The 16,763-nt window shown below is 37.0% G+C and overlaps 1 protein-coding gene across 1 annotated transcript in view; it reads left to right on the plus strand.

The window, feature by feature from the left end:
- Positions 1-2,594: 2,594 nt before the first annotated feature.
- Positions 2,595-16,763, plus strand: part of smad6b (SMAD family member 6b) — a 33,092-nt gene continuing 18,923 nt past the window's right edge. The window contains exons 1-3 of the mRNA XM_051134966.1: positions 2,595-4,135; positions 7,027-7,083; positions 8,875-8,952. Of these exons, the coding sequence (XP_050990923.1) occupies positions 3,349-4,135; positions 7,027-7,083; positions 8,875-8,952 (922 nt within the window). The 5' untranslated portion in view covers positions 2,595-3,348. The remainder of the gene's footprint in view (positions 4,136-7,026; positions 7,084-8,874; positions 8,953-16,763) is intronic.

A 16,763-nucleotide genomic window follows, 5' to 3' on the forward strand; every position in this document is an offset into this window, starting at 1 on the left:
TAGCCAGTGAATGAAGTCACAAATCATTTATTATAGAACCTTGTACAATATAGTCAAAAAGAAAGAGTATGGAAAAACAGTCTAGCTAAACTACTACCTGTCAACGGACAGGTGGGTGAATGGCTAGCCTTAGCACTATTATACTAGTGGGCCTTTCACAGATTTTTTTAGGAAAGTGTGAGAATGATTGAACATGGAGCGCAGTGCTGCAATAACAGTTTTCTTTGCCCTGTCTGACGTGTGATTAAGTTACAAAAGAGAATGTATTTGCAACAGGTGCCTCTAATACGGAGCAGGCATGAGGGGCTCCATGCACTTTCTCTCTCTCTCTAACCTCCATGAACCTGCCAGGGAAATCCGATTCCCGCAAAACACTACTCTTACTCGCACAAGGAGAGGACAGGTGTGTGTGGAAGTCAGTGTGTGACTAATACTGGACATTTGGGTTGGTTGATGATTAAATCTGATGATTTTGTGTGTATTTATAGTTTAAAAGAGCTCTTTTTCACCCATGTTAAGTATATGCATTGATTAAGACTTAATGTTAAAAAATGAACATTTTATATATATAATCATTATATTTTAAACATTAAAATATTTACATTTCTGCTCAATGTGTACTTGGCATTTCAAAGGTTATAGTAAGTCAGTTTAACATGGGTGTATAACAGTTTCTTTTAAATGAAAAATAAATGAAAAATCATCAAATATAATAACTAACCAACCCAAACGTGCAGTATTAGTCACACACTGATGTGTACACATGTGTAATTTTCTTTAAAAAAAAAAAAGAAAAGAAAAAAAGATAATATATAATTACCACATGATTTACCATATTGCATTATTTAATTATTTTAATTTTTTAATCTGTAATCTTTTTTGTTGTTACTTGTTTTACAGTGTAGATTTTAGTTTGTTTCATTACAAGTGCGCCTAGTAAAGTACGCCTTATTTGTTTCGGTTTTAATATAGATATAGGCAAATATTTTTGATTTTGGGATGCTTTGAGTCCTTATTAGATGGTTTGGGTTGGATCTCCTCCCACACAGTTTAATTTCACATCCTCTTGATCATTTGATAAATAAGGCTGTCAGCACAAGTCCATTGTTAAGACTGTATTTACATAGCTTCTTGCCGAATAAGCGTGTCAAATACTGTGCTCTGCTTTCTGGCAAGCTGCCGGGAAATTTATTTCATTCACTGTCAATTGTAACAACAGTGGGCGCGTCTATTTGCGTTTTTCTTCCTCTTTCAACCAATCCCTGTCTCCGGGGGCATGTCGTAAATGTTGGGGAACCAATCGGCAGTGTTTATTGCTGAACTTTTGCTACTTTGAGCAAGTTAATACACTGAGAGACGTCGCCCCGCCTGGTCTACTCCAGCCAAAGTCTTTAACCCTTTATGTGCACGGGTGAACGAAATGACACGGAAAAGTGATGAAAGGCAAAGTACTTTAACATTTGGATAAATATATCTCAGATTTACTTTTTTTTTTCTTTTTGTGTTTTTTTTTTTTTTTTATGTGAAACAATCTAGCTTGCCTTTAAATTGAAAATGGATCAAACCAAAGGGTCAAAGAATAAGGTGCATTGTCTTTGCATAACTGTATTACATCTTAGGCTACTTAGGATGGTATTAAAGGGGTTTTTAAAGGGGCTGCATCTCACAGTCTATGCATGACCTATTGCTGGAATTCACACTCGAATGAGAGCCGTTTGCAGCTCATGAGGTCATTCTATGGAATTTGCAATCTTCCCAGTCTACTGAAAATTCCTCATGTGCAGGTAATGCTCACTCTGCGTCACAATAACAAAAACTATTTCAGAATCTGATTCGGATGTCTTTGCCAGGTACAATTACAAGGAACTTGGCAGTTACTGGTGTAAGACAGGCATTAAGTGTGCAGAGCGGTTCTAAAGTACATATAAATGCCAAAAAAGAAGAAGAGAGAAATTAAATGAATAGCACTTTTGAAAAATATGATCACTCCTGTGAAATTAAGATCATTCTACATGGAGTGCAGTAAAACTCTATGTAGAATAAAATGTTTTTTTCATGTGTAGTATGAGAAAATATACAAAAAATAAAAATAAGCAAACTTAATACATCCAGACCAATAGGTGTCAGTCTGAAGTCCAAAACTACTGCTACTTTTGCAATACGAGGCCGCTAAATATAAATAAAAGCTTTCAAAATTCGTTTAAAGACTTTAGTTTGTTATATTATGCAGTGCAGTTGCTGTTATAGGTTCTTATGCAAGTAACTTATTAGATTAGCTTTTGTTTAAAAAAAAAAATGTATGTATAGGTAAAACGTAAATTTTTTACTCCGTAAAACTGGAGTAAAGCTGCACTGAGATCATTTTGTAAATGTTTGTTAAATAATTCTTAGATTTTTACATTTGTTCTAATTTCCTTGCAGTTCTTCCTCTGCTTGAGAATAAACAATCATCTTAGTTCGGATATATGATGAGAAAAGAAATAGATGGATGTTACGCCTTTAAGAGTTAAGAAACTTGAAACCTTGTTTGCGCAACAATCAGTGCAGCTCAGAGCCGCCAAAGTGTCTAGACTAGCACATGATGGTAGTCAGCCAATGGCTCCATCGCTCTCCTCGGGGGCCCTGTGTGTGTGCGTATGTGTGTGTGACAGGGGGAGAAAAAAAGGAAAAAGGGAGAGAAACGGAGAAAGAGAGAGAGATCTGGGTTGCAGTTTGACCAGGTCTGAACACGGAACCAGGAGCACAGTGTAAGTCCACGGATTGTTCCTTTTCTGGCCCCGGAGCGCGCACAAGGATATTTTTGGATCGCAAATAAAGAGTGCGCTGGAATAGTGGAAAGCAGCCGGAATGGTGAATTCTGTGAGGAATTGTCTGTGGATTTAATTCGCCGAGGAGCAGCTTCATTCATGTCACCAGACCCGCAGCTGAAGAGTGGATTTGAACGTGATTCAAAGTCCGAAAACATTTAAGAGCGTGCGACTCGTGTAGCTTTTCGCGTGGGATTTTGACAACAAATGTCTTTGGTGTAGTTCAAATCCGTAGTGCGTTTACAAACTAAAAGCATCGCACTTTCCAAACAGTGTTCACATGTAGGCTACTTGACAGCGTTCTTCTAAAATGAATGCGTTTCTGCGTAGCCTTGCGGTCGTTTGATGTTCTCTGTTTTTTAATGCAATATAACATTGTGCCTTCAAAACTAATGTTGTGGTTTTGCCACCAATATACGGTGCTCGGCTGTGCACACGCTGCACGGCATTCGGCCAACATTAATGTTGCACGATCTCAGAAATAGTTTCAAATCGCGAAGATCTGAACGTAAATAACTCATCTAGAGTTTCAAGTTGTCGTATGTTCAGGACGAAACGCTCAGGTCTTGTGCGGCGACTCTGGAGAAGCCGTTTGATTCCAGATAAAGAGGGGGGCGATGGATATGGCAAAAGCGGCGAGGGGTCTCGAGACGATCTGCTTGGCTCCAACCCAGAGAAAATTCCCAAGACGGAGTTCAGACCGATGACCCCGAGCGGGTCGCCTGGCGTGGACTATGGGGAAGCGTGTACGAGGAATCCCACTGCGAGCAGCGGTGGTGGCACCTCAGGGGGCGTTTTGGACCAAGACGGGGGTATGGTGTGTGCGGTGGGAAGCCCTCGGTCTGTGCAGGACAGCGATTGTAGAACAGTCACTTGCTGTTTATTTAAAGATCGGGACCATCATTCTGGCTCGAGAAGCCCGGAGCCAGGCTCGTGCCAGTTCGTGCTGAGGAACATTGGCTCTTCTCGGGACCCCGGTCCTCTTGAGAGCCAGGAGACGAAACCTCGCTCCGTCATGGAGCAGGAGCTCAAGACCGCCACCTATTCGCTCTTAAAAAGGCTAAAGGAGAAAACCTTGGATACTTTGTTGGAAGCCGTGGAGTCCAAAGGAGGCATGCCGAGCGACTGTGTGATGGTGTCGCGGACCGAGCTGCGGCTAGGCGGCCACATGGCTCCTCCACAGCTGCTCATCTGTAAGCTTTACCGGTGGTCAGACCTGCAGCACACGGCCCAGCTTAAAGCGCTCTGTGAGTGCAAGAGCTTCGGAGCTCAGGACGGTCCGGTGGTGTGCTGCAATCCATATCATTATAGCCGACTCTGTGGGCCAGGTAAGCGAAGCGATGTCTAAAACCCGAACTGACGAGATTTTCCCTCATTATTAGGCTTCACTTTCAACCTGCTGTTATGCCAAAGGGCTTTCCTCAGGGTTCCCCCAACAGATGCACTGAAGCTTTGTTATTACAGTGATTCATGTACTACAGAATGCCATTGATAAAATGCGTGCAAGAGCAAAGAAGAATTTCCACTTGCGATTCCAAAGAAATACTGCTCTTAGTCAAATTTAAGCCATTAGGTTTCAGTGCTTACTAAGTAATGTCAGCAGTGACTTAAAGAATAGCACTTTGCACATGTAGCAGTTCTGTACTTTCCTGTTGTTATTTTTGCTAACTAATCATTTTAAGTAAAATGCAAACATATTAATTGCATATAAAATGCATGACGTTTTTAAAACGTATTCAATGCAGGTTTCTCAACTGACAATAGACTACATGTGTGACCTTGATTAAATTAGGCTACTGCTTAGTTTATTAATTATCTGCTGGTACATGGGTTATATAGGCTATTCTCCAAAATGATTGTTTCAGATAACTAATAGTACGGTTGGGGCAGTTATTTTTATTTGATATACGTATTTCACGAGAGTCTGATTTCATGTAAACACTGGCTGTGTGGCCTTAAAGATCTACAATCTAAGTCCAAGCAGTTAAAGCAATCTTTTCCATAGTCAAGTCATTAGCAATAATTTAATACAGCCATAAGCTGGGTTCTTCTCACAAGGCTCATAAAGACCAATACTTGTTAGTTTCTAAATTTCAGATGCTATTGTGGTATGTTTAGTCTCAAAGAACTCGTAAAACCGCTCTTCGCATGTTTTAAAATCCCACAGATTGATGGACTAACCTAACGATTAGAATTCCTAGCATTCATGATAGATTGACAATCCCGTGAGGAGACCACTGGCAACCTGAGGGACTTGGCAACCTATAAATCAGTTTTTCCACCATAAATCCCCGCATATTAAGAGATAATTTTAATCAAAGGCTTCAAACTGACAATTACACTCTTTGCTCAGCATTTTATTGGAGTTTCTCAGAGCAGAGTCGCTTGAGGGAGACAGCAGCCCCTCTCTCTCCCCTCTGTTCTCTGTAGAGACACACATAGCTCACAGGCGCTCATGCGTGTCCCCATGAAGATGGTATTTCTTTCATGCGATTGAACAACAGAGCCCTCTCAATCTTCAAACTCCATCAATGGTTTTGACGGGTTTTTTCAAGGTTAATTTTCACAGACGACGCTAAAGACTGACATCCTATTGTTCAGACGTTGCCCCGTGCCTATGAGCGCATTTAATCACGTAAAACAATGTTTGAGCAAACATTTCAGTGTATTTAGCGGTGGCTTACAAAGAATCTTTTGCTAATGGATTTGTTTAGCAATGTTTAGCGATAAATACTTTTATTTTGCTTTGTTGTAGGTGTAGATTAAGATGACAGTATTTTAAGATTTACTTTGCGACAACTTTATAGCTTTGAAATGATAGCAGTTTCAAGTTGCGCTTTAAAAGTCACTTTTTTTTCCTAAGGAGGACCCCTCATGCTATTTAGGTGAAGGAGTGGCGGTAATATACAGTTTGCATACAACTGGCGCCAGACTGACTCGCTGTGTATCTGAGTGACTGAGTTTAGGATCCTGGCAATTACTGCCGCCACTCTTAAAGAGACAGTCCACATTATGCTTTTATTTTTTCCCCCACGACCAAAAGGCGAGGTCATTACTTGTCCAGAGACTTTTTCCCTTTGTGCCTTCGAACTTTGAATGCTTTCCTTTGTTACAAGACGAGTTTTTGCGCGTTGTAAATTCGAAAAACCTAAGTATACAGGCTTATACACGCTGTTTTTGTATTATTCCTAAATGGAAAAAAAAATCGTTTATGATTGGTGTCCATGCCATTAAATGGTGAATCATCTATAAAACAGCTATGTTTTATTCAGCTTGAGAAGAATTTTGCCTCAGAAAGATGAAATATTTGTACATATGTGACCCTGGACCACAAAACCAGTTTTAAGTAGCGCGGGTATATTTGTGGCAATTTGCCAAAAATTATTAGGATATTAAGTAAAGATCATGTTCCATGAAGATATTTTGTAAATTTCCTACTGTAAATATAGTGAAACTTAATTTTTTTTATTGGTAATATGCATTGCTAAGAACTTCATTTGGACAACTTTAAAGGTGATTTTCTCAATATTTAGATTTTTTGCACCCTCAGATTACAGATTTTCAAATAGTTGTATATCGGGCAAATATCGCCCTATCCTAACAAACCATACATTAATGGAAAGCTTATTTAGTTAGCTTTCAAAAATGGACAATTTATGATTGGTCTTGTTTATTGATTTATTTAAAACAGACCTAATTGTTAACTTAACTCACTATTATTGTGTATGTGGGTGTTTAAAATAAGTTAATATTACATGCTTTAATGTACTATGAAAATAGAAATGGTGTTATGTTAGCGTACAGAAACACTTAGCTTCCATTAAAAGATATATTAAGTTAATTGTAAACAGTTTTTTTTTAAATATCAGTAATGGTGTTAAACAAAATATATATATATATGTTAACCAGAACTAAGAGAAAAAAAACATTAAATAACTAAATATGCAAGAATGAAATGTGTAGAATTTATTAAATGGCAGGCATTTGAATTTTGCTGAAATCTGGTGATTTTTGTGTATACACATACCATATGAACCTACAGTATACATACATTGTTTCTAAAGTGTTGAGGACAAGATTATATATATTGTCTACATTGTGTTTTGTTATTAATATATAGCGCTTTTGTTAAGTGTGTCTAGACTAAATAATAATAATCAGTATTTAATTTCTCCATGTTTTCTATTCCAATTGTAATCAAACTTCTGTTATATTTTAGAGTCACCCCCTCCTCCATACTCAAGACTTTCCCCCAGCGAAGAACACAAGCCACTGGGTAAGATTCACATACACGCTCTAATTGCTAATTAAATATGTATTTATTTAAGTCATTGTAAATGATCGTGTACATGCGCATTCTGAGGGAACAGATGAGGGGAGATCATTTACCGACAAATTGAATAAAATAATCTGTGTAACAAAATAACCTGGCCAGTGCCATCAGTTGTCACCCACTGGTTGAATCCCTGGCTTTACGGAGAGCCAAAGGGGAAGCAAAAAGTAGAACAACGTGAAGAATTTTAATGGTGGCAATTAGGCACAGTGACCAACTGAGAGCCAACGGAGGCTGCAGCCAGTATCCGGCAGGCCCATTTTCAGCATGCCAATCTGGAGCCGGCCTGGGCTCGGCCCTGTCTGTTGTGAGGGTTGCTGGGGCCTGGCACTGGGCTGGGATATCCTCCCAGTACCATAGCTAGCATTGGGCACACTGTTGACGGGAGGTGGGCTGGAGAGAGAGTACCATCTGGAACTGATGCTTTGGCGGTTTGCAGCTCAGCTTGTTAATTGTGATTGCTTTTTTTAGAGATCAGCATCTCAGAAAGCAGAGAGCAGCCTGATAACTTGTTTGCAGGATTGGCTCAATATCAGCATTTCAGCTGCTGATACCAATACCAGTGAAATTGCGCAATTCTCAACAGTAAAGCAAACTACGTTAACATGCTTCTATGTAAAAAGGTTTATGTACAATACTGTTCAACGCTCGCTTATTTACAGGGTTTTACACAGGTCCTTAAAAACTTGTAAATTTAGTTGTATCAAATTTAAGGCCATAAAAAGTCTTAAATGCTACAAGAAAGTCTTAATTATGATTTTAAGAGGTCTTAAATTTGGGGACGGAAAGGCAAGAATTGCGATATGCTTAATGTGACTATTAAACTTTAAAAGGCTATGGTTTCTTTGAATAAATATGAGCTGCACATTTCAAAGTCAGGTGCTGTGGTGCTTTGTTAATGAGAAACCGCATTATTCTGCCATTCCAAAAGCGCCACCTGCTGGCAGAGAATGAATTAGCACTTTCAATCAGCCCGTTTGCAGTTTTTGTTCACACCAATGTGAAAATCGCCCGCGAGTTGTAAATGTGAACTGGTGGATTGACAGAAGATAATGCATTATCAAAATCTAAACAATTAAGCCAGTACAATATTTGTAAATGTTAGGCTATTTAATGTTATTTAATTAATATAACCTGTATTTGAACTAAAAAGCATGCTTTTTACAGTAATTTTACAGTTTAATGTTACTATAGACATGGTATCAGTTTTATTTGTAAAGATCTTAAAAAGTTTTAAATTTAAGCTTAAAAATCCTGCAGATACCCTAATTTGGAAAAGTCTCCTGTGTTCACCAAGGCTGTATTTATCTGATGAAAAATACAGTAAAAACAGTAATATTGTAAGGATTTTTACAATTAAAAATTTTACTTTTTATGGTCCTTCAGAAATATACATTTTCTGATTTGGTGCTCAAGAAATGTTTGACCTTTTTTCAGAATTTTTTAATGAATCAAAAGTTCACAAAAACATCATTTATTTGAAATAAAAATTTTGAATAAAAAATAATGAATAAGAGTTTTAATTTCTTTTTTTTTTAATTGTACTGACCCCAAACATTTGAATTGTAATGTAAGTATTTATATAATAGAAATGTTAACAGTTTTAATTAAATGGCATGTTGCTTGGCTGCTGTACTTTTAACATTCCTAGTTGTTTCATCAAATTAAAAATGATTGTCGAAATTCCTAACTAACTTTCAAATTCTAACCAGATGACATTCTTTATATTTTCAGATCTGTCAGATTCCACACTGTCTTACACTGAAACAGAGGCTGCCAGCTCGCCTAACGTCACCCAAGGGGAATTCTCAGGTGAGTTTTCTTATTTCAGATACTTCTGCTCTGAAATGTTGAGCTGCTCTGTTTTAATTTAGTTTGTTGGGAATCTTTGTGTCAGCATGGCCTGTGACACCATTGTCAGACGACTTGTTGCTGTTTTTTCCAGTCCCGGAGAGCTCATGTGGTAACATCTTTGTTCAAACAACGGCTACGTGCCTGTAATGGTGACCTTGCACCAGATATTTGCTTTTTCCCCTCTTCTGCAACAGAGAGCAGTGAGCATGCAAAGGGTGTTTTCCCTGTTAGTTGTCATCTCAAAGTTTGGCAGGAGTGTTCCAGTGACATAAGTTTGCATCCGTTTTAAGTGCCAGGAAGGGGTTAAGTGCTTGGTAAAAGTCTAAAATGCAAAGAAAACAGCAAGGCATACCTTCCGCTGTCCTAAGTTCTGCGAGTTCCCATGGAGTGTGTTTGAATAAATGAGCAAACTTTGCAGGTAATTTGGTTTTTATGTTGTGCTTTGCTCCTCCTCATTAAAGGCCATTAGGAGTGGAGAGAGTGCGGTGGAGATAAAGCTCTCATTGTGAGCCCAGCAGAGGTTCAGTGGGCCGTGTTGGCTGGCCATAGAGCCTGCCTCCCCTCCTCTGTTTTCTTTCAGAAATATTTGAGTGGGATCAAACTGTAATAAGATCCAAGCTCGCAGGGACACACACACACACTCGAGCGCACCGAGTCACGTTATACGCTCTGCACACAACGGCGCGTAGCGGAACACGCACACACAAACGTACATATCAGCCTTTACGGCTCTATCTTGGAGTGGGCTTTTTTCCGTTGCTGTGAAAGGGCCACACCGAGAGAAAAGAGGAGAAACGGTCTTGTGTCATGCTTTGAGATGAAACACTCCCCTCTTATGGAATGAAATCAACATGCTTCTCTCATAAAACTGGAACCGCACCGTGCATGCGTAGGATCATGGCCGCAGAGACAGAAAGGCTAAGGCCTTGTTTTGCAGGGCTAGAAATAGCATTCAAAGAGAGCGGGTCAATCCGCCCCCTTTCCCAGAAGGAGCTACCTGAGCTTGTGGCTTCGTGCACCCTGTCACCACCACTTCACAGGCTGGCGACACTCCTTGCGCAAACAAATGATGTTTCAAATGCTTGCTGAGATTTTTTTTTCTCTGGACAGGGTTCATGTGAACTATGACTTACTTGTAGGTTCATAATCGGGCCTTTTTAGCCTGCCTGCAGGATAGTTTTTAACTAGATATGTTTATTATTGTCATATACTGACTTAAAATTAACAGTATTTTTGTTTTAGTTCATACAAATTGAAAATGGATACATATACATTTATATATATATATATATATATATATATATATATATATATATGAATGTATATGAAGAGTTCATTTGCAAAAACAGATAACTATGTTTTTAACACTTTTCAAAAATCACTTTTTTTTATTGTGCATTCCAATTAATTTCAATCAAACTGCAGTTGATCAAGTAAAAAAAGCTAAAAAAAAAAATACAGCTAACACAATAAAATACAATAAAAATATAGAAAACGTAAAACTAAAAATATATTATATATAAATATATAATATAGAAAACGCTTTTATTTCAAACGTTTTTTTTCTGATTTATACATAGCATGCATATGGTATTGTATTGGTTATCAGCCAATTGTTATTTATTTATTTATTTTTAAATTTGATCAATATTGTTAATATGTAATATTTAAATGTGCATGTCAGTTTCCCCCTATTTTTACATTTTGAGTGCTTTAAACATTTTTTGTAACACTGATAATAGAATCTTTGAAAATATTAATTTTCCCACTGTAAATTATAATATTATGATGGATAAATTAAGTTGTTGAATTTTCATCCAACATTCACTTAACATTTACACATTTTTAGTTACACTTTTAAATAATCTTTATATTATTTTTTATTTTTTTATATTTATATTATTTTTTCATACCGTACATTATAATATTGTGATGCCTAAATTTACTTTTATACTTAAAAAAGCATTTTAATATTTATATTTAATCATTTAGCAACTTACAAATGAGGACAACAGAAGCAATGAAATCAAATTGTTTAATAATAATAAATAAAAAGATTGAAAAGTAGAAAGAAAACAGAATAGAGAGAGCTAGTGTTAGAAGGTCAAGTTATCGCTGTTTTTTATAATAAATAAAAAGAAAACCAGTAGATAGAATAGAATATTTACATTTATTTCCATACAAAGTATGCAATTTTGATATCAGGTATGCATTATGCATTCAAAACACATCTTTTTTTTTTTAGTACAGCTTATAATAATTTGGTGTGAAGCACAGAATTGACACCTCTCCAAAATATCTAAAATGATAAAATTGCATAGGTGAACGCAGATTTGGAAAAAAGGATCACCTATGGAATTTCATCCCTTGCCTTTATGTAAAAAAAGAAAAGAAAGAAAGCGGATCTAAAATCTAAAAGCGTTCATACATATGGCCATCCACCCACCCGATTCCCTTATCCCACCCCACCCACATACAGGAACTAGTAAAGCTCTTGAAAGTGAGGCCGGGGGGCCGAAGGTGGGAGGGTGAGCAGATTGCAGCCCCCTGGGTGAGTGTAACTCCTGCTCTGAACACTCATCCACTCTGTTTGACAATAGCAACAGAACACATCTCAACGAGTCTGATGAAAACTCCCTGCCGCCCAAGGGCGAGATTTTAGAGAATTTGGCGTCTCGCTTTGAAAGACAGTCTGTGGATGCTTGAGATCTGAGGCTATTTATGTAATAGATCTTTGATGTCTTGCAGCCTCAGTGAGTTTGTTTGAAGCACACTGCATTAGGATTTTCAGCTTAAATCTGTCTTTAAGCTTTTCTGCATGTATTTAACATTTTTGCGTGTTTGTGCACGACTCTCTTTTTATGCACGTCCTGAAATCCATGTGAATATTTGCGTTTCTGCGTGTTTGTGTTGGTGTCTGTGATGTCTGCGCTCCCGTGTTTGGGTACATCTCTGTCTGTTTGTGTTGTTTGTATCTGGATGTCTATAGTTCAGCGTTTCACCCGCAGTTTCTCGTTTAAAAGCAACTGTGTTTGTCAGTTTATGTCTACACTGTGTCAAAGCACAGCTATTGATTAAGTGTTCGCTATGTTTTCAAAGCATGGCCGGCGAAACATGTGGTCGTGATGTGCTACATGTGTGTCTGTAGAAATGTGTGTGCGCGTCTGTGCATCCAGTCGCATTCTGTAGCTGTGACTGGGTTGTAATGCAGCCCACCTGTTTCCTCACTCCTTGTTGTGGCCGTGTGGAGATCAGAATTATGTTCTTTGAAGTAGGTCTCATTGCTTCCTGTATAACTGCATGCATGTGAGTTTGTGTTTCCTCTCTGTATTGGGGTTTTTGTGATCTTTGTGGTTCACAAGCGCCTGTATTGGGAAGTGGGCTCTCCTCATCCTCTGATGCTCAATGTCAGCGTGATCATGAGGGTGGGCACAATTTTGACCTGAACAGTTAAACTGTGTGCTGTTCTTCAAAAAAATCCTTCAGGTCCCACAAATTCTTTGGTTTTTGAGCATTTTTATGTATTTGAACCCTTTTCAACAATGTCTATATGATTTTGAGATCCATCTTTTCACACTGAGGACAACTGAGGGACTCATATGCAAACTATTACAGAAGGTTTAAACACTCACTGATGCTTCAGAAGGAAAAACGATGCATTAAGAACCAGGGGATGAAAACTTTTTGAATTTGAAGATCAGGGTAAATGTAACTTATTTTGTCTTCTGCAGAACATATAAGTATCTTAGGTAGCTTCTGAAGGGCAGTACTAAATGGAAAAAAAAAATGATATAGGCAAAAAAAGAAAAATGTATGCATTCTCATTCCATTCAAAAGTTTACACCCCCAGCTCTTAATGCATTGTGTATGTAAACTTTTGACTTCAGCTGTATCAGGTAAAGTACGTGCCAGATTTTCTCAGAAAAAACCTCGACTAATGCTGTAAAATATACATGAGAGTCAGTTGATGCTACATTACCATAAAATTGAAGGTTAAAATCAACTGATTTGCATGCAAATGCTTAAATTATCCTCAATGAAGTTTTTATAATAAACTACATAATTATATTTCTACTCCAATATGTTTTCTGAAATATAAACATGTAAATGGTGGCTGTCACAAAAAACGTAACATAAATTAATCATTAAAGAGCAGTAAAATTATAATGAATATATTAAATGGTCCACATACTTAACAAAATGCTCCTCCAGAGTTAATTTTTCTAGCTGACTAACGAGTTTATGGTCACGAATGTTTTTTTCTGAAGTAAATGTTTGCAACCCGTTATTGACATTTTTGCGTGGTTGAAACACTTATTTAGTGATTACATGAGACAGGATACGGATTTCAGTAAATTGTACTTTTTTTGAACATACGGATGTTTATTCATGGTTATTTACTATATGTAATGAAGCAAAGGAGTCGATCAGTTTACGTGCGCTTCGCGCTTATGCTTCTCTAGTACTGAAGCGCTACAGCGATCTGTCAACTCACATTAAACAGCGCCAAAACGCCATCTATTGTTTGAATACTATAATAAAATGAACAGAATTTGAAATCTGAGACTTTGTTTCATATCAAAAGCAACAAAGCACAAAGCTTATTGCGATTCATTGGATGGAAGGTGTGCTACAATTGTCCTTTCATTAACTGAAACCAGGCTAGATTAATCAATTCTTGAGTTTTAAGAATCAATATTGTTTCGTAAAAAATAGAATAGATTAAAATCTATCTTGTCTGTTTTTCTACATTATTCCATTAAATTCTACTTTCATTTTCGAGTGCAGTTCTGCATCACATTTGCTTGTAATTCAGCAATTGAATTGGAATTTAAAGATCTCAATTGGATTGTGAATGACGCACATCCCTGCTGCAGAGCAGTAAAACAGTTTTTCCAGTGGTTATTAGTCTCTATGATGAAGGATCTGACAGATGTGTGGAGTGGAAGGCCGGCTGGGATGCAAAGACCAGTGGCTGTTTACAAATCATTCTCAGACCAGCCATGCATGTGCTACAGCTGAGAGATGCACCCTAATAAGCCCCCTGGAATTTGTCACCATATGTGGAAAAGGAAGCAAATCCGATGTGTTTTCACGCATGTGCGTTCTTTCTCCAAGACGTCACAATCACAGTGAGAACTTACTGTCATCACTGTAAGAGAGATCCTCCGTGGAACCCTGCGGTGCCATTGTGTTTCGTATGTTGTGTTTGTTTTTCCTTGAGAATGTAGGAAAGGCGGTCGGATGGCTGTGCGGCCAGGTTCATCGAGTGCTGTTTTGGCCTGAGGAGGAGGAAAGGCTCAGTCAGGTATAGAGGAATGGTTTGGTGATCTGTAATTTTACTCTGCGTTCACTCCTGGTGCTTTGTGATGTCTACACTGCCCTTTCTGTTTTTGGGGAGTAGACCACAGCCAGGCTGGCGTCCCTATGTGTGGTGCTGTATGTCTTAAAAATGGAAAGCAGCGACAGTCATTCAACTGTACTGGACTTTACCAAACTGATCAGCATTGTGACTGTAAACCTAAGCTTTTTTTCCATCAACGGAGTGTTAGTGTTGGCAACTGGTGTTGGTGTCCAATCTGGATCTATTCTGGCTGGGATAATATCTCCAAGTATAGTTTTCAATTTAAGCCCACCTAAATGCAAAATTTGATGGTTAAAAAATAGATAAACCCCACTGTTATCTGAATATGTGGTGAGATGCTTATTCATTAGACTAGTTCCAAGATACTTACTAAACAATTGGTTTGCGAGTTGGCTGTGTGGAAGCACATTCAGTTATCATTGATTCTCAGGTCAACGACAGTGTGGGCCAAATCAGAGATCTACCGATCTGCACAATTTCGTGGAAAAATGGTATGCGTCATGAAGTATGAAAGATGAACTGATCTAAACAGGTAGCACAAGGAGCCACTGGTTGATCCCAGTATTGATAGTACAACTTCTTGTCTTTGTTTTCGTAAAATTGCCGTCTTACAGGCTAGTGTGTGTTTTGTTTTGACTGATAGTCTGACACAAGCATAATCACATACTCTCCCTATCAGAAAATCACAAAGACATGTTTTTATTTTTATGAACTGGCAGCAGTACACACATGCCAGTCTGTCTAGGTCTGATCTGACCTCGTTTCTACAGTGCATGAAAAGGGCATCTGGACAGCCAACAATTAAACAAAGTAATCGAAGCATGTGACGGCGTGCTGATTACCACTGATTTGATTGCATCTATAGAGTCTGAACAGCCTTGAAAAGGCATGTGATGTCTTCCCCTCAGTTTATTAGCTGGCTCGCAAATGCCTGAAAATATCTAGACTGAGTTTCACATTTTTTGGCTGTCAATGCGTAAATCTTTCAGATTAGTTCTGTCATCTTTTATTCACCCTCATGTCATTCCAAACCTGTATGAGTTAGAAAAACAAAGAAAAGGAGAAATTTGAAAGAATGTTTTTGCTGATCTTAAGCAACCAGGAACTGTCAAGTTCCAAAAAAGCACTGATTTATAAATATGCTTTATATTCCAAGTCTTCTGAAACCAAACAATAACTAATGTAAGGCAATCTTGCATTCACAAATTTTGTTTGTACTGCTGCATATTCAAAACAGTGTTGTCATTACTTAACTTGAACTAAACCAAAATTAGAAATGCTGCCTTGGAACTAACTAAAAAAAGTTTAGGTTGAAATACTAAAAAAACGACAAATAAATAAAAAAAAAAAATATATATATATATATATATATATATATATATGTATGTATGTATATATGTATATACACACACAAAAAGTCAAAAGGTTTTAAACAGTAAGATTTTTAATGTTTTTTTTAAAGAATTCTCTTCTGCTCACCAAGCATGCATTTATTTGAACCAAAAGAGCAGTAATATTGTGAAATATTTTTCAGATTTAAAATAACTGCTTTCTATTTGTATATATTTTAAAATGTAATTTATTCCTGTGATCAAAGCTAAATTTTCAGCATTTTTACTCCAGTCACGTGATCCTTCAGAAATCATTCTAATATGCTGATTTGCTGTTCAAGAAACATTTTTAATTATTATTATTATTTAAACACGCTATTAATACATTACATTATAACATTATGTTAATATTTAAAACAGTTGAGTACATTTTATTCAGTATTATTTGATGAATAGAAAGATCCAAAGATCAGCATTTATCTGAAATAAAAAGCTTTTTGCTGCAAAGAAATTATAGAAATGAATACTTTTATTTTAGCAAGGACACTTTAAATTGGTCAAAAGTGATGATAAAGACATTTGTAATGTTACAAAAGATTTCTATTTCAGACAAATGCTGTTTTTCTGAACTTATTATTCATCAAAAAAACCTAAAAAAAAAAAATCTACTCTAATATTAAATGTGTTTTTTTGAGCAGCAAATCAGAATATTAGATTAGATGATTTCTGAAGGATCATGTGACTGGAGTAACGATGCTAAAAATTCAGCTTTGAAATCAGAGGAATAAATTGCATTTTAAAATATATTTAAATACAAAACAATTATTTTAAATAGTAAAAATATTTATAAATTTGACGGTTTTTGCTGTACTTTGGATCAAATAAAAAAAACTAAAAATCTTACTGTTCAAAAACTTTTGAGCGGTAGTGTAAATAAAATAAGAAGGATAAAATCACCTACCTGAATTACTAAAAATGATTGAAAACATGAGTAACTGAGCAACTAAGTATATAAATAATACTAAAATAACATTGATTCAAGCTTCCCATCACGTTCATGACACGAGGGTGAA

This window comes from Labeo rohita, chromosome 18 (assembly GCF_022985175.1).
Source record: "Labeo rohita strain BAU-BD-2019 chromosome 18, IGBB_LRoh.1.0, whole genome shotgun sequence".
NCBI classification, from domain to species: domain Eukaryota; kingdom Metazoa; phylum Chordata; class Actinopteri; order Cypriniformes; family Cyprinidae; genus Labeo; species Labeo rohita.